General features: G+C 43.1%; 1 protein-coding gene and 1 pseudogene across 1 annotated transcript in view; one reads left to right on the top strand and one right to left on the bottom strand.

The window, feature by feature from the left end:
- DDAH1 (dimethylarginine dimethylaminohydrolase 1) overlaps window positions 1-13,505 on the bottom strand; it is a 142,284-nt gene extending 128,779 nt beyond the window's left edge. Inside the window, exon 1 of the mRNA XM_037060938.1 lies at window positions 12,998-13,505. Within this exon, the coding sequence (XP_036916833.1) occupies window positions 12,998-13,300 (303 nt within the window). The 5' untranslated portion in view covers window positions 13,301-13,505. The remainder of the gene's footprint in view (window positions 1-12,997) is intronic.
- LOC118997352 (ubiquitin-40S ribosomal protein S27a-like) lies at window positions 6,335-6,800 on the top strand (annotated as a pseudogene).
- Window positions 13,506-19,203: the final 5,698 nt, after the last annotated feature.

Genomic DNA, 19,203 nt, shown 5'->3' with positions numbered 1-19,203 from the left:
AAGGAAAGGAGAAGCACAGCTCAGGGAGTGTCTACAGGAGTCAGTCTGCCTCCGGAGTCAGTTCAGAGCGTGTGTCTCTAGATACCAGGCTCTGTGAGAGAGGTGCACATGCTGGGGGTGATGACGATGGTGATGACTGAAGTACCTGGGATAATGTGACACCTCAAGTGACCATGGACTTGGGGAATGGAGCAAGCTGAGTCAGATGCAAGTGGGCAGATCATGGGGAGCACAGGTACGCAGAATCAGTGGAAATGAGGCTGGGGTCAACAAAACATGAAAATGTTCTGGGTTCTAATATGGCCCTTTTAATAAGAGGTGTGCTCTCTGAACAGCTACCATCCTGGGCTGTAATAACACATCATAATTTGGTTTACAAATGAACATATCACTTCTAAGTGATACTCCATTGCATTTATGTGAGGGAATCCTTCAAATCTGAAAATGTCTATTCACTGAAGAGAGCCCAGACTTCCCACCTATTTTTCACCGTGTTTCCACTCTTCGCTTTTCTTCTCCTCCTCTCCGTTTCCTGTATTTTGCTGCATTGAGACAGGTGGCTTTACCATCCTGCTGGGTAACAAAAGGAGTGTCTGAGACCAAACTGCCTGTTTGCTCAATGAGAGTCAAGTGTCTCAGACACTGACACACACCAAAATTCAACCGTGGCTGCAACCGGCAAAGATTGTTAACAAAAGCTAAGGCTAGCAGTTATGTAAGTTTTGTCTTGGTCTCTTAGATAAGCAGATTTCAATGACAGTGACGCACAGTAAGAAATAGACTTTGCACTGGAATCCACAACACCCAAGGGAACAGGTATGTGCATGTATGTGTATAAAAGGGACAAAGGTTACACACATACACATACACACACACACACACATACACAAAACCCTTACAGGCAATGAATGAACTCTGATGTTGCATTTTTTTCAGTTTGATTCTAGTTCATCTACAAACAAACAAACAAACAAAAACTGGAGTGACCCACTAGGTGGACTTCATGATCCACTTTTGAGTTGAAAGTTGTAATTTGACAATCACAATGCAGACCCAGAATGGAAGGATACATTCATGGTGTTAGAGGAACACCCACGAACAGGTGAGCAGAGGAGGGCAGGGAAGGCCCAGGAACTGCCTGCTCTCCTTCCCTTCCACTGACAGCTCCAGAAAAGGGTGAACAGGAAGGGAGGGCAACATGGAGGTGACCACAGACTGAAATGAAAAAGTGGAATTTATGTAAAATAGTTTTCTCCTGGCTAGCGACCCACCAAGACTATGTAACTCAAGAACCCCTCTAATCATTTTTGATGACCCACATTACTACCAGGCATCATTCACAAGGAAGGTATTCTGAGAAAACCGAATTTATCCAAACCTTACTTAGAATGAGTATGAATTCTGTGTGTGTGTGTGTGTGTGTGTGTATTTTCAAAACAGGCCAAAAGATGGTAGCTGTCACATCTGCAGAATTCCCAGTCCTCAGGCTGACCTCAGGGCAGGCAAGTGCTTCAGGGAGCATGTACCAGATCGCAATGGAGCCCTCCGCCGTGCCGAGGCCAGCGAGCTAGATCTTGCATGTTTTTCTGCACTGAAGTTCAAGAAAACATTCTAACTTAAATCCCTGTCACTCCTCCCCCTCCAAGAAGCTTCTCTCTGAAGTCCAGTTCAGAACAGTATTAATCCTCATTTTTCTTGCAAACCACTCAGAGGGTTCGGTTATCCAGCTCAGTGCTCACAAAGAAAAATGCAGACATGGACATGACAATCTCACGACCCATTTTTCCCCAGGCAAGTATGGCTCCAAGACACACAATCCCCAGCCCTTTCCCTACAAACTCACACTTTCTCCAGTCACAGCCCCACCTTGTTTGCCAGTCATTAAACTCTCTTGTCAAAATCGTCAAACCACCCCTTTTGCAGGGGCCAAAAGCGCATGTGTGCAGGAGCGCACTCCATTCTCAGTGCTGGCTGCTCAGCTGTGAAAAGGGGGTCACACTGAAAACTGATGCTGTGTTTCCCTGCAGCCACAGACCCACTCGTTATAACCAGTCAAATACACTGTGAGAATGAATCACAACCTGTGAGTCTGAACGTCTCATACTTGATGAGCACTATCACCGGCAAATATGGCTGAAATAGGTTGCCTGGGGAAGAAAATTAGATTTCCCTCGGGCATTCTTCTGTAAATTGCAGAAGTGTAAAGAGAAATGATAAAAACAGTGTTTTTCAAGGTCCCTTCCTAGGCCTAAAGGCAGTGGTCTGAGAAGGACATAAACACTATAATTGTTTTAGCACATTATGTGTTTTCACACATTCTGGGATTCTTTAAACAACAACAACAACAACAAATGTTCTGAGTTTCCACCCTCATTCCAAGAGTGCCCACCACCAAATCCTGACCTTGGACCCGCAGGCTGCTGGTAGGAAAGTGTAAGAACCCAACACCCCCTGAAGCAGGGGGGTGTGGGGTTCAGGATGGGCTGCTTCCCTTGCACTGACCCTCAAAAAAAAAGAAGATGCAAGTTCAGATGGAAACTATGCTTTCTTGTCTTAATCAATGTAATCTTCCTTTAATTGGTTTAGAATGTCACCAAAGAAGCAGAGTTAAAGTCAGTTTCTAGCACATGGTAAAGACCACCATCTTCCTCCTCCTTTTTCTTTTCTTCTTCTTCTTCTTTTTTTTTTTTTGCTGGATGGGCAGGGGTTCAAATGGCCAGGATATCACCACTGTAAGGAGTGAACCTAGGCAAGCAGAAATCAAGCATGACTTGATATGCAAAAGAAACATTTGCAATTTCGAGCACGATTCCCAGAACACGCTGGCATGCTGGGAAACAGGCAGGGCCCTCTAGAACTTCTATGGAGAAGCCAAGTGGCACAATGTGTTTGCAAGGATTTTCACAGTTTTTTTCTTACCCATGAGCCAAAGTAACAAATATATTTTACATACCCAATCAGTACTCATACAAACACATTTGTATACAAATGAAAAGAGTTTTATAAAACAGTACCGAGCCAACCATGACATTTTCTATTGATTCTATTGCAATAAAAATGAACAAGCTGGTTCTGATCCACTAAACTGATTTTGTGACCCCACTATAGTGGGTGGAAAGCAGCAATCTGAAAACACACGGGGACACTCAATCATACAAAAAGCCTGGTTTTGAAGCTGTGCTCTATTCAGAGTTAAACAAGCAGGTAAACTCTGATCAGCCCCCTTTTGGACTAGGGCCTCTCTCCTTACCACCATTTTCTCAGAGAAAGGGGAGCTGGAAGTTGAGGGCCCTGGAGGGGGACTCGGACGGCATCCCAAAAGTCAGAAGAGCACCAAAGCAAGGGATAAACGGTGTGAGTACCCCAAAAGAAAGCACCAGGTTTCAATTTCTTCACACAAACCTCTTGAATTGTAAAGTATGTTTATATCACAAATGGCCTAAAATATGACCCAACATCAAACTGCAGTTATATTGTTCTTTCTTCATAAAGTGATAGTTCCTTTATGACTAAAAAAATAATGATTAAGCAAGTAAAATGGATGCTTTTTTCTATTATTATCTTATACTTGCACCAAGATGATTTAATTAACTCCAGGTTTTCCTAATCATTTCAGGCTAAAAATGTCTATCTATGTTTACCACAAGCATTATCTGCAAGTTTAAAAGAATTACATCAAAACTTGTGTTCACAACTTTAACTTGTGCACAGCTTACCACAGAAAGCCAACATTGAAACAGTTATCTTTTACTTTTTTGTGTTCACTCAGAAACATAACTCTATGCATTTTGGAAGACCCAAATCAAAGTTTTTGACTTTTGAAAATGGAACTCAATTTCAGCTCCAGGAATGGAAATCAGCACATGTGTGGAGGGTTTATAAGCAGGAACTGCCTTGGGTAAGTTGAAACTTTTAGTTGTAACAGAAAAACACAACTTACAGCACATACCTTGTTCCCACTTGCTCTTCATTCCTTTGAGCCATTGATTTAAATTGCCCACAGAAACATCAAGCAGGACACACTGACAAAAGTGATGTGTGATGGTAGAAATTCTGTGGGTCTACGACTCATGCTCTTTCAATGGCTTTTACTTAAAGTTTTCTATAGGAAAAATTATTTATTAAATGTGCTATAATGGGTTGAGTAGGCAGAGCTTTTGAAACAGAGCTAGCAAATTCAACTTCATTTCACAACGGATTATCATTAGTAAGGCATGAGTTTATACAACTGGTTACTTAAGTAGAACAAGTATGTCTTAGGCTGAATAAAATTCAATATTTTTTATTCGCCAAACCATAATCCCACATCGTGAACATAAATTATCATAATTTCTTCTTCCACTTTCCCCCATCTCCCATCTCCTTTTTTCCTTCTCACCTTCCATGTCTACCCCAAACACACCCTGTGTTTCCAAAAGGAAAGCACGGCCTCTCCCAGCTGGAATGAATATTACATCATATCACTAAAAAAACATCCAAACTATGGTTCCTTAACCCCTAGAACAGTGTTTTATCCCTACCATGCTGCCTTCTGTAGCAAGTACAAAATGCAACCCATAATTACAGATCCATGCTTAATTTAGGCTGCACTTGATTTATTAGTGTGCGATTCAGTGATGTCTACTGACAAGATGAAGATTTGTGAATAGAATACATTTCAATATCAAACAGAAAATAGTTTCCCTTACCTGCCATTGACCTTTGAACAACATGGTTTTGAACTGTATGGTTCTACGCGTATGTGGATTTTTTTTCAATGAATATACAGTTGGCCCTCTGTATCCCCAGGTTTTGCAGCTGTGAATCCAATCAACCACAGATCAGTATTTTCTATCCATGGTTGGGAATCTGCAGATGCAGAGAGCCGACTATATGCATTATTCTATGCCATTTTAAAAAAGGGACTGAAGCATCTGTGGATTTTGACATCCATGGGCATCTTGACCCAATCCCCTGCAGACACTGAGAGATGACTCAGTTTTGGGGGAGTCAAAGTTATAAATGGATTTTCGGCCACTCAGGGATCAGGCCCTCTAACTCCCACATTGCTTAAAGGTCAACTGTATGCCATCTGTAATATATAGTTACAGATGCCAGACTTGCTTGACATGCCCTAATGTGGCAAATTGTGACCAAAGGGGAAATACTACTGTCCAGTCCAATGACATCATTCCACAACCTCAGGAAATGAGTCTCGAACCTGGAGTCCACCTCAGGGTTGGTTACACTGTTCCAGACTGTGCTAGTGAAGAATCATGGAAGGGGTGCCAGACCCTAACGGAGTAGGCGAGGAGAGAAAAGATGGGAGTACAGTTAGGAAATGAGGTATGCTAGGCCCCCAACCTCTCTGGGCCCAAAACAGGAAATACAGTTAAAGATGAGGTTCTCTTGGTGAACTTGGACCTGGGTATCCAAAAATCTCAGAGATCTGAGAGGGCACAGGAGGGCTTTTTTCAGTCCTGCATCCTTCCCAACATTAATGAGATCAGTCCTTACTGTACTATTCCCCTCCTCCTATCTGATAATGCTCTCTCTCTCTGAAGGAGGCCCCTCTCTGCCTTCCCCTGGTTACTTCTAGCTCAAAAATTGCTTCTTCTGAGAAGTCCTGGCATGGGTCAGACACACTTACTGCAGTTTCCATAGCACCAGACAGAGCTGTGTCGTGAAACCGGTCCTCTTGCTCTGTGAGCGTCTGCCACCAGTCTACCGCCCTGACTGTGAGGTCCTGTGGGTAACAGTCAACTCTAATTCATTTACATCTCCCCAGCACCAAACATAGGGTCTGGCAAGTAGTAGACGGTTGCTGAATGCACAAACATGTATGAGTGATACAACTCTTATTCCCTGACCTTTAAAAAGCACAGTAATTTTAATGCAATCATGGCACTCATAATTACTGCCATACGCAAATTAGAAAACTGTAATATTTTTAAACAAAATAAGAACAAAGGAATTAAGGCAAATTTTTAAATAAGGCAAACATTTATTTATTTATACATATTCAAATCAAGCAAAATATTGATGTGTTCTCACCCTCACTGGAGTGAGAACTTGCCACTATATGACCGGCCATCCAGCTGCAAAAAGGGGTGTGCTTAAAAGTTGTTATTTCCTTTAATTTGCTAATATAACTAAGTCACATTTGCCTGCATGAATTTGTTGGGAAAAATCAAACCAACCCTGTAATAATTTGTACTTCTCTCTTCATACTCTGCTGCGCTGATTTCTCTGGATATATCTGCCTGGATGATCTAGACATTTAGAAACACGAGTTTAAAGTCTGGTGATTTTCCTTCCTTTCTGATCCACCATCTGCAGTGGAATCGCCACCAAGATGCATATTTTCATGAAAACCCTTATGGGGAAGACCATCACTCCTGAAGCTGAACCCTCAGATACAATAGGAAATGTAAAGGCCAAGGTCTAGGATAAGGAAAGAACTCCTGGGCAGCAAAGACTGATCTTTGCTGGCGAGCAACTGGAAGATGGACGTACTCTGACTACAACATTCAAAAGGAGTCCATTCTTCACCTCGTGTTGAAACTTTGTGATGGTGCTAAGAAAAGGAAGAAGTCTTATATTATAGCACTCCGAAGAAGAACAAGCATAAGAGAAAGAAGGGAAAGCTGGCTGTTCCGAAATACTACAAAGTGAATGAAAATGGCAAAACGAGTTGCCTTCATCGGGAATGCCCTTCACATGAATGTGGCGCTGGGGTTTTTCTGGCCAGCCACTTTGACAGACGTTACAGTAGCAACTGTTGTCTGGCCTACTGCTTCGACAAACTCGAAGACAAGTAATTGTGCACAGGTTAACAAAACACATGAATTAAAAGTTAAAAAATAAATAAGCAAAGTCTGGTGATTTATTCCTTCCCATGTGATGCTACTGCCTCTGCAGCACTCAGCTTCAGGAAGACACTGTACATTTTCAAGTATTAAATTATTTGACAATGACGCAGTGAACTTAGGATGGCATTACATACACGCATTTTTTAATGGAGTTTGCTGTCTGGGATTACAAATCTGCCAGTCTGTTTGAATGAAAAGTGCCTGATTATGAAATGAGCCTAAGGATGCTGACAGATTTAATACCTAATGCCAGTTTAGAGAAAGCAATGAAAGCCAGCCTCAAAGATCAGGGGACCATTTTGATGAAACATCAGGGACTTTGTTACAATAAATAAATATTTATTGAGCACTTGGGGTGAACAATGAACACACTGTGTTCTGTTGAAGATATAAATGAAGCTTTTCACTCTCTCATTAGATTCCAGTTATTTTACCTTTAGTTACGATTGTCTTCACTGGGGGAATGAACTGTAACATACGTCCAGATCTCCAGTCAGAAAACTGGGCTTTCTGAAGTGGCTACAGGTTTTAGTAATGAATGCCATAAAATAAATAATAACCACTACTCACTTTTTAAACATGGATCTCCAAATTTATATTGAGGCTCATAAGAGGCCATGAATAATTAATTTATGATGAAAGACAGTGGAAAGTAAATGTATTTGTTCAAAAATCTTAAGTAGATTTTTGTGTGTTGTGGTTTCTATTAACAGATGGATACCTACCATTACTATAATAAAATTAATTTTGAAAAAATCCAAGCCCATTAAGAAATAAAAAACATGCAAAAGTAATTTTCCAGCACATCTGAATTACAAGAGATCCATCCCTGCCTTCTTAGGCTTGTAATGATTCTCTAATGATTCTAGGAATCTCTGCAGAAAGCTCATTTTCGCTAATAGTATCTAATAGAAGTTACTCCCTACTCATCATGTTCTTTATTTCAAGGCTTTCAAGATCAACTGCATGGGAATAGATTACATTACTGGATGCATCCCAGTTTTCAAGACACATCAATTTGCAAATGCGTATTGCTAAGGCCATGTAGGGGAGCTGAAAAATAAGCCGAAAGGCAGCAGTTGTTCTCACCGGCTGGAGGAGACCATTTTTCAAGAAGCATTAATCTGCTGCCATGTGAGGAGCCTCCAGCAGATTCCCTTTGCATCCTGGTGAGAAAGTAATTTCTAACTGTGGTTTATGGTAGTTTTCTCACCTGAAGTTGCACAGCAGTTTAAGGAAGTATGTGTATTTAAAAAAGCAGTCATCCAGTCTCCTGGTAAGTAAGACACAACTATGCACAACTGTGCCCAGGCAATTTGGGGGTTTCAGGTAAATGACTGAATTATTATTTTTAACTAAAATGGAAACAACCTGGAGAATGGAAGTAAAATAATTCACTTAGTTAATATCCAAGTTAGATCCTATATTGTTAATGTGTGAAATGGGATTCAGTTAGTTATTCCACTTTCGTATATTGATTTAATGTTCTGTAATGATTAACCACAACTGGGAATAAGTACCTCAAACAAAAATGACCTTCACATTCTCATGAAGACCTCAGATCTGTCACTTATTAGCTATGTGATTCTGGACAAGTTACTTAACCTTTGTTACCTAAGTCTCAGTTTTGTTGTCTTTTAAATAGAGTTAATAATAATAAGTACCACCTTTTGGAATTCACACACACACACACACACACACACACACCTTGGCACATGTTAACTAGTCATTAGCCATGATTGTGATGCTCACCTTGTCTCTAGGATCAGCATAATTATGCTTTTTTCCTGACCAAAGAACAAATAATACAAATATTATTAGGAAGTTGATTTTTGCTCAGGCTCCAGGACCAAAATATATAGGGCTGAATAGTTAAGTGCCCCCAAAGAAGGGGACCTTCTATCCAAATACGTATTGCTCACCCCTCCCATTCATGCCCCTATGCCCCACCCCATGTCTAATCTACTTTGGAAATGTATTACCTTGTGCTAGACACTGCTTTCTTCCTAAGAGGTCCCTAATGATGCAGATGCTCTGGGAAAGGGTAACTAAAGCCCTTATCATTCTGTAAGGACGAGTTTGTGTGTTCTTCCCCCTGGATGGAGTATCTGACACACTCACACTCGGTACCTGGGAAAGGACAGAAGAGCTGGGAAAGAAGGGCGAAAGGGCATGGGATGCATTTCCCAATTCTGCCTGCGTAAGCTCTGTCAGATGGTCACGTATTCGGCACTAAAAACCTTCTAGAAGGAAAGTGAGGCAAATGTCATTAGTAGTTGCCTCTGCAGAAAGGAACTGAGTCGTCAGGTACGAGAGTGGGGGATGGAGAGTGAGGCACGTCTCCCAGAGGCATGTCCTCTTGTGCCTTTTAAATTTGGTACTTCAGGCAGGTATAATCTATCCCTAATTTTTAGTTAAAAAAATCCTCACACTCTGTCACTTATCTTACTTCAGTATTTAGATATTTGTTTATAGGACGCTGACATTTAGAAATTGACTTTCTCTCTAAAAAGTAAGTTGGAGTCAATTAAAATGTGACTGATTTACCAAGGCTAATGTATTTATTTCCAACGTATTAAACACATTAAAATATTCACATGCCTGGAGATACAAAGTTATTAGACAATTAACCTTTGCTGACTTTCTGTATAGACGGTTTCTTCACTAAAACTTAAGCTTCCTGCAGACAGGACCTCTGATCTATTAATCTCTGGAGTCCCAATTGAGGCAAACACAGAGCTTTTCCAGAAGGATTACTTTCTTAAGTTCTGTTCTCAATCCTTTTTTCCAAGGAAGAAAAGTCATTAAACATAACATGATGCTTTGATTAAAAAGGAAATTCTCAGGAATTTTATTAAAACAAAACAAGAACAAAAGGGAGAGACAGGGAAAGGGAGAGAAAGAGGAACATCTATACTTGTAATGAAAGCTTTGGGGTTCTACTGTGCGGGAATGCTTACAAAACACCAGCTATGTCACGATGAGGAAAAACTAGGTTGGTCTAAAATCACTGACGTATTTGCTCAAAAACATACTTGTTGCATGGTTATTGTGTGCAAGGCCTTTCGGATAAAATGCGGAACAAGGCAGACATGACCCCTGCACTCACGATTTTCTTAATAGTGGGAGATACAGAAAGGCAAGCAGGCAATTACCACGTGGTGTGATAAGTACCATAAAAGGGAGGACAGAGAGTTGGTTACAGGTGCTCTTAAAAGGGGAACGAATCTCATGTTTGAGAAAGTGCTATCTAATATCACACTGATTGGGACTACAGCTTTAGAGTCTACGAACCTGAGTTTGAATCTTGGTTTCACTGGTTTTAATCTATAACCTTGGCCAGTTTATTTAACCTAAGTCTCAATTTCATTAACTTTAAAGTAGGAATAATGCTACATTGAGCTTAAAGGGCTGATGTGAGCATGATTGAAATTCATGTCATAAATCTGGCAGAATGTCTGGTAAATGGCAAGCACCCAATAAAGATTTGCTAATAATATTAATAGGAGTAGCAAATGAAGAACTGAAGCATGAGTACAACTAGGTAAAGTGGAGGAGAGGAGGGTAGAAGAGCATCCCAGGCAAAGGACAAATGCATACCCAGAAAAGCAGCACCACCGTGAGCTTGAGGCACCTGGGGTAGGGTCAGAGGTACAGCTGAAGCTGGAAAAGCAAACAGAACTAAGCTCAATGGGTTTGTCAAGGTCATTAAAGGCCCCTCAAGACTTTTAATCATAGGTGGGACAGGATCAGATTTGAGTTTTAGAAAACCCAGCTTGGCCACGTGTGGAGAATGGAATGGAGGGTGAGGAGACAGTAGGCAAGGGGAGCAGTGATGATAATTTGAAAATAATGCTTGGCTGTGGAATTTCACAGTTAGGGAGGCAGGTGTTAAATTAAAAATATACCTAAAAAAACAGTCCAACAAGGGCCTTAAAGTAATTATTATCAGCTTGTTGGTATTAGCTAATTAGCATTTCATTCACTCATTTATTCAGCCACTCAACAAGCATGCATTAGCACCACTGCGGATAAGAACTGGTGCTCTGAAAGAGTTCAAACAGAGCTGGTTACTCTGCCTGGCCTGCTTTCCAGAAGCACCCATTCCCAAATGACTTGGCCGGAAGGTCTGCTACTCTGGTGACCCCGATCATGCGCAATGGCAAAGGTGTTTTTCAGAAAGACCTCACACCAGTAGGAAACTCGAACTGGGAGGCAGCACTACATAGATTAGGACGGAACCTAAGTCATGAAGATGACTCCCCTTCACCCTGGGAAGGGAGAATGTTATGTTAGTTACATTGGTGTACATTAGACTTCTTACTGTTCAAGAAAGTAAATCGTCCATGACCCATGGTTAAATGAACAATAACCAATGTTCATAAAAGGTTCTGTCCTATAAATTTCAGGTGTATTAATACAGTCATTACAACAACTCTATCATGCGGGTATATGTTCGCTTTACAGATGAGAAAACTGAGGCAGGAGATACTCCCTAACATCACAGAACTAGATACAGTCTGATGTTCTTATCCAGTATATTACATGGCCTCTGGCAGTGGATCACCAGGCTGATGTAAGAGTAAACTCAATTTAAAATATATGCCTCAAAAATATGACAGGGGAGAAAGAATTGCCCACTTTAGTATCAGGAAGGCTAAAATTTGGAAGGTTTTATTATAGGAATAAAATGAAATGGATGATTAAATATGTGACAGTCTGTTAACAGGAAATTGAACTATTATGCTCATTAAATGAGTACTATTTTGAAAGGGCTTTGAAATCTATTTTACCCCTTTAAGCACAAACCACAGCTCTGCTATATGGCCTAGGACACATTAGAAAGTATTCAAATGGAGTTGTATGCTCACCACTTTAAAATAGAGTGGGTCATCTCACAGACAAAGATGGAGGGGCATGGCAAGGAAGAGAAAAGAACTAGGAGAATCAGACCTGTTACTCTTCTAATTTTCTGCTAAAGTACAGTGAAAAAAATGCTGATTATCTCATTGAGAAATAAACGGGATGTGCTTATTCCCTCAGAACATGTAAGGTTCTACCAACCAAGCAATGAAGCATGTGTAGAATATGCTCTATGAGGCATTTGCAAAATGAATTGGATAAAGGCAAAATAGGAGAAAAAGAACCTCTAACCCTCCAGATATGAAAGAAACCACCAGCTTTCTGCAGTGCCACTTCATGCCAATAGCAACACAGAGTCTTGAGCCTGAGCTCTCAGAGGGCGAAGAGAGAAATCCCAGCCCATATGGCATTTTAAAATCCAATCTCACTCTATTTGTCTCTTCCCACAAGCCTACCTTGTGTTTAAAGCAATCCCCGCCATGTTCACAGCTGCAATATTTTAAAGTAGTCACTATTCCTTGAGAACACAAAAAGATCTAATTGTTATGAATTTAAAAATATTGAGGATGAAAACTATGGAATTTGCAAAACAACCATTTCTAATTAAATACACACAGACGCGCGCGCACACACTGAAAGCCTAGTACAGCTTTTGGACTTAGCCTATTTCATGCTCACATCTGACCCCAGCTCACCAGCAAATCACTCTCCTCGTATTCGTTCACTCGCCAGTCCCTATCTTTGGACTCACTCTCAACCACTGAAAAGTAACTTGAGACATCTTACGTCTGTGGGCACCGACACCCCGTTGATTCATCTGACTCGCCCTACTCCCAGCTCTAGGCAGGACTTGGGGGGTTCAGTGTCACCAGGTGGCATGACTCCCTGGAGTCCTCGCCCAGCCTCCACCCGCCTGCTTGGAGCAGCGCCCTTCCCTGGCAAACACTCTGGGTTGTACTGTCTTTGCTGCTTTGTAATCTTTACAAATAAAAATGTTTGTAAGATGGATTCCGCACCCCACCCACCTGCCAGAGTCTGTACAACCACACTCAATCGGGTCCTCTCCAAGGCACCCATGCTGCGCCAGCAGCAGGGAGGCGTGAACAAGGAGCTTCTCTCTCTCTCTGCCTCGCGTATACACACACCTCACCCCCGGCTGGGAAGTTCTGAACTAGCCCGGGGGCCAGTTCCGCGATTCCCGGGGCAACTCCGTCCCGAACATCAGGGGAGGGCCCCGCGCACGACCCCGACCGCGCCCCTCGCGTCGCCCGGCGGGCAGTTACCTCCTTCCTCCGGCTCGGCGCCCCGGGTCGGGTGATGAGGGCCGTCTCCTCGCACACCACGGCCACGTCCTCCACGAACACGCTGTCCGGGAGGCTCTCGTCGGCGGGCAGCGTCACCACCTGCAGCCCCAGTTTACTGCCCAACACGCCCACGTAGAGCTGTTGCTGCCGCTCCGCGCGGGCGAAATCCACCTCGTCGCCCTTGACGCTCCTCAGCGCGTGCTGGCAGAGGGACTCGGGCAGCGCCCGAACCACGGCGTGGGTGGCTCGGCCGAAGGCGGCGGGATGGCCCAGAGATGCCATGGCTCCGGGCAGCGGCGAGGCGGCGGCTCGGGGCAGCGGCAGGTCCTCCCGCGAGCAGCGCGCGCCGAGCCTGCGAGCGCCCGGCGGCTCCCCTTGGCAGCCGGCGAACGCGGTGCTAAAGCAGCCCGCTCGCGCCCGGAGCCCTGCCCGCGCGACTGAGCATGCCCAGAGCCCCGGGCGCCGGCCCGCGCGCAACCCGCGCGCCCACTCGGCGCTCCGGGGATTTGCTGCAGCCGTGGGGGAGTGGAAGTGGCGAGCACCGCACGGGGTGTGGGGCTGGGGGAGGCCACTGTGGGGCGGAAAGTGTGAGAGGTGGGCGCAGGTGCGGGAACCTGTTCGGCGAACAGTCGGGGAACCCGGACCTGACGCTGCCGGTATTCCGGCGCAGGTGCACGCTACACTGCTCCTAGGCGAACTTGGAGATGGCAGCTGGAGGGCTTCTTGGTGGTCAGGCGGCAAACGATGGAATTATTCTTTTGTGGATACGTACTTTGACCTCTCTCCCTACTCCCCTGTTCTCAGGTTGCCCAGCACGTGGAACCCTCCACCCCCCAGTTCTTAAGGTGAGACTGTCTTCTCACCCAAGTTCACATTACCTTGACTTTCTTTTGAAATGGCCCCTTACCCCACGTGAGATGTGAGATTATGAAAAGATTGAATTCCTGTCTTTGAGAAACACATACAAAGAGAAAAAAAAGCATAGATACTCAACAGTATTTCAAGGACAATCAGGTGTCACAAACAATGTGACTCTGGCATGTTTGTCTGGGCCCACAGAGGAAGGGAGGCAAAGACTAAACGTGCTCTCCTCACAGTAGACATGCTCGCCTTGTGCGGGGTCTGAGGTGTAGCAGCATCACAATTCCTTGTCACTGAGTGAGAGAGGGTTTCTAACTTCCTCCTCCACCTTCCTCTCATGCCTGGACAACTCTGCGGAATTCCCGTGGTGTCTGTTGAACGTTTCTTTTACCATACCCCTCGGGGAGGGCCTTTCCCTTCTTCCTGGCACTAAACTTTCTCCCCATCGTACATACCCCAGATTAAATAACCCATGGGTTCTGATTATTTGCCGGGGGTGGAGGATATCCACTTTAAAAACCAGGTTAAAACTGCAAAATAATCTCAGGCGATCCTCTTTTCTTCACATTCTGTAGAACATTTCTAATTTAAAGATCAATTGGATCCTAGAACATTAGATTTGAATGGGACCCCCGGGAACCCTCTCATCTAACTTCCTACTCCTTGAATTACAGTGAAAACATCCATGGCAGTCATTGATCTTTACTTAAACATTTTAAACCTCACGTGCTTCAAAGTGTATTCCACTTTTGAAGAGTAATATGGTTAAAAACTTCATTTGGCGCTTATATCCCACTGGCTCAAATTCTGCCTCCTGACGTTACCTAACATGCTGGTGTTCCTTCACCAGAGCCCGCTCACATGTCCGAAGACCATTCGGATATCCTGGCCCACACTCTCTTCCCACCCACCATCCTGACACCTTCCAGGCCTTGAGCCGGAACCAGCAAAAAGTAAGAAGATATTTGGTTTCTAAATCCCTTCAACATTCTGGTCATCTTCCTTTTGATACACACCCAACAATCCCTTTAAATTGTGGTATCCTGAAAAGAAACAATTCTTCCTGTGTGGTCTGACACCACACAGACCACAGCAGAAACTTTCTTCCAGATGCTAGGCTTCTAACAGTATTGGCTAATACTGTATTTGCTTTTTTGGTGGTCTCGTGTCAAGGATCAGGTCACTGCCTTCTTACCAGAACCCTAATCCTAGATTTTGGGAAATAAGGGTTTCTAGAAGCAGATCTATCTGAGGCTGTTGGGACAGTTGTGCCCAGTGAGCCCAGAGGAGATGTGATCTGCTTTCTCTCCCTTCTCCCAAGGGTAAAACTTACATTTACCCAGACGATGTGATATTTCTTGCCTTCAACAATTAAGTCTTGCTCTAGCTGGTGTGGCTGAGTGGATTGAGTGTCAGCCTGCGAACCAAAGGGTTGCTGGTTCAATTCCCAGTCAGGGCACATGCCTGGGTTGTGGGCCAGGTCCCCAGTAGGGGGTGTGGGAGAGGCCAACACAAACTGATGTTTCTCTTCCTCTCTTTCTCCCTCCCTTCCCCTCTCTGTGAAAATAAATAAATAAAATCTACAAAAAATTAAGGGTCTTAAGTGAAGGACAGCTCTGACCCTGACACTGGGGAATGGGACCAAAAGGAAAATAACAAACCTTTTTACTAGGTTCTGCTTCTGAGGCAAAACGTAAGGGGACCCAGGCTTCCCCACTGGCACCACCTTAGTGTCAGAAATCACTGAATGGTGTGCTCAGACAGTGCATTCCAACCAGTGCAACCGGGGAAACTTGGCCATGCGCTGAGCTTTCCCAGATTAAAATACGGAACTTTGTTCACACCTCTACTCCAAACTGAGGCTCCATCCACCTCCACTTGGATGGAGCCTCTACCAGTTGGCCTCTACCTGGCAACCTTAATTCATGCCTGAACCTTGTTTCAAGCCTTAATGCTTTGCCTGACATCCAGTGCCCTGAGCCTAACTATGAACAGAGTTCTGTATACCACTTTCGGCTCATGTCAGCCTTGCAGCCAATTAAAATATGCAAGTTTTTCTCTAAACATTGATGTTGACCATCTTAAATTGGGCTGCTGGTTTTAAAAGTCTTAATTTGTCCTTATCCCTATTAAATGTTATCTGGTTCATCCCAACTTGCCTAGTTTTGATTCTGTCCTCTTGTGCATAATTTATTACCTCTCAGTTTGTGTCATCTGAAATTTGATAAGTATGCCTTCTGTCTCCTCCAAGCAGTTGTCAAAAAGTGTTAGAATGTGTATATCAGTGAAGAGAATAATAAAAACACCAACTGCAGTAAATTATAAGTTATATGCCTTCCTGCTTGAGCAATGAAGCACTGTTTTTAGGAAAATGGATTTTATTGAGTCTAATATACTTATAAATTCATTTCCCCCACAAATACTTACTGAAAATCCCCAAGGCATAATATGCACTTCTGAGTTACACAAAAAGCATATAAACATGATCCTTGACCAAAAAGCATAAAAACAAGAGCTCATAATCTCACTGGAAAAACAAGATATCCAAAATTGGAGATATGATAGGGTATGTAACAGGGAGAAGCAGCAAAATGCTACAGACAGTTGGGGGGAAGATGTATCACTGTGGCTAATGGGATAGGAAGAAAGCTGCTTAAAGGCAATTGGACTTTATTTAGGCATTGAATAATTTTTAGGATGTTAATAATTAAGAATTCTAATGAAAAGCGGGTGCTAAAGCCATACACATGCTCAGAGAACAATAGATCAGGTCAATTCATACATATATCAGTTAAGGTAACTCTAGCTGCTATAACAAAACACGTACATGACACAAAGTTGATAGCAGGGTATCTCTTGTTCTCTTGAAGTCTGACATACATGTTCCCAATTGGTTCCCAACTTTTCTCCAACACTTAGGGATCCAGCCTTCTTCCAAATGGCGGCTCTGGCTCTTCAAAATTTGGCATCAAGTTCACTATGCTCACTTTCCTCAAGCTGAAAGAATGAGAAAGAACAGGCAGTGCTATGTGTGAGACACTCGATGCACATCACCCCTGCTCACATTCTCTGGCTAGAACTCAGTGACATAGCTATAATAGCCACAGGGAAGGTCTGGAAAATGTAGCCTCCGTGGGCCCAGAAGGAGGATGAAAGAGGTCAGGGAAATAGCTAGCTGGTTTCTCCCCCAGAGTGCAATGGGGAAACGGGAAGTAAAGGTAGATAGGTGCACTGAGCTTTTATCACTTGAGCAATGGAGAAACTCATGGTATGGAGAATGAGCATAGCTTCTGGAGCCTGACTTTGTGGCTAGAAGCTTGGCTCTCCTATTTTTATTATTGTATGATCTTAGACATGTTACTTAAAAGCTTTTTGCCTTAGTTTCATCTTCATCTGTAAAATGGGAAACAATACATTATCATAGAGTTATTATAAAGGCTAAATCAGTAATTCAAAGTGCTTTAAGAAGTGCTTATGATAGTACCTAGCACCTAGTAGATACTTGATGAGTATCATTCTTTGACAGAACAGGAGGCTTTGAACAGGACTTTCTACCAAAGGCCAAACCACATATCCACATTTATTGAATAATCAGAGTTATACAGGCATCTTGATGCTTTCAACAGAACCCCTTGTCTTCCTAGGCTGACAGACCAAATCTCACCTATATACTTAATCATAGGTTTAATACATATTTGTTGAGCCGTTACTACATGCAAGGTACTGTGCTAGGCACCGCATGTAATTCTGAATGATAGTGTGGGTCTTTTGGTCAATTGCGTCTTTTGCTCTTCCACACATTTCAAAACCTTTGTGATTAATTCCCTGTTTAAATTCCTTCTATTTGAAATGACTAGAGCTGTTCTCTTTTCCTGGCTGAATACTGACCGATACATATTTTTTCGTATTCATTGATAATATTGCTGGTACCTGCCTTTGAAGTCAATTTTAGATAACAATTATTTCAGGATTCAATAGAGACATTCGTGCCTTATTGCTTTCTTATTCATTCTAGTAAATACAAGATTTACTTTTATTGGTGATGGGTGTTTAGGGTGGGAATCCTGAAACAGATCAAGGACTCAAGGCTGTACTTATCCATCCCAAGTGCTAGAAATACTGAATCAAGTAAGCACCATAAGTCTGCAATCTGACACTAAGTCCTAAGCGTCCCCACATGAAAGTCATTAAATTTGACACATAAACCTTTACTGTGACAGAAACCCATTGGTACAAAATTCCTTTGACATCCAAGGAGTGAGTGATGTTTGGTCGAATGGGCAAGCATTGGGTTACAGACCAGGAGGTGGCTGCTTTCATGGTACCCAGTGTTCTGATCTCTAAAGTCCAGGTATGTAGCCTCCTAACCTTGGTTTCTTCAACTCCCATCTGGGAATTCATTCATTAAACAGTTACCAAGTACCTACAATGTGTATGGTAGAGGAATACGTAAACGCAGTGACTAAGGCTTCGTGTACCTGACTTTGACACCTGGCCTTCCTTCATTCTAGTTGTGTAAATTTGCTGTGCTCCACCATGGACTCATGGTGGACTCATGCTCCACCATTTCTGTCTTGCTCTGAACACTGGAGGACAGACCTTCATGGGCAGTCTCACCTGGGATCCCATTATTGTTGGCTTTGGCCAATGGGAGATACTTACAGGAAACTAGAGGGCAAGAGGAGGGAAAGGTCAACATATTAATTCTTCTCACTGCATTCCTGCTCTTTCGTGGTTCTAGCAACAGCTACATCCTCCTATAATCACAGCTTCTGTCTGGTGGTTCCGGTCTGGGTTCTAACAACCCGATGGAACCACCTGATGGAAATAAGTAGCGCATATTTCCAAGCCCACTTTTAGCACAAGATAGTATGAATATTCTTTTTTTAAAGAATTTATTTATTTATTTTTAGGGAGAAGAGAAGGGAGGGAGAAAGAAAGGGAGAAAAACACCCATCAGTTGCCTCTCACATGGCCCCTACTGGGTACCTGGCCCACAAACCAGGCATGTGCCCTGACTGGGAATCAAACCAGTGGCCTTTTGGTTCACAGGTTGAAGCTCAAACCATTGAGCCATTGCAGGGCTGAATATTCTTTAACAAATGCAAAAAAAAGAGGCAACTCTGTTTTCAGAAAGAGCATTCAGCAATATTTAGTGCACAAGGAGGCTGTACTGGGGCCATCCACTCTCTCCAGCTCCTCACAGTGTTTCCTTGGATTGCAAATGCTGCCGTTCCAAACGTTGATCAGAGTGGCTGCAGAGGCGATCAACCGGTCTGACATAACACCCATCCGTGTTTGATGTAAAGATGTTGATGAAAGCA

This window comes from Sturnira hondurensis, unplaced genomic scaffold (genome assembly GCF_014824575.4).
Source record: "Sturnira hondurensis isolate 20B ecotype Veracruz unplaced genomic scaffold, ASM1482457v3 Scaffold0013063, whole genome shotgun sequence".
Classification (NCBI taxonomy): Eukaryota; Metazoa; Chordata; class Mammalia; order Chiroptera; family Phyllostomidae; genus Sturnira; species Sturnira hondurensis.
This window is presented reverse-complemented; position numbering and strand designations above follow the sequence as displayed.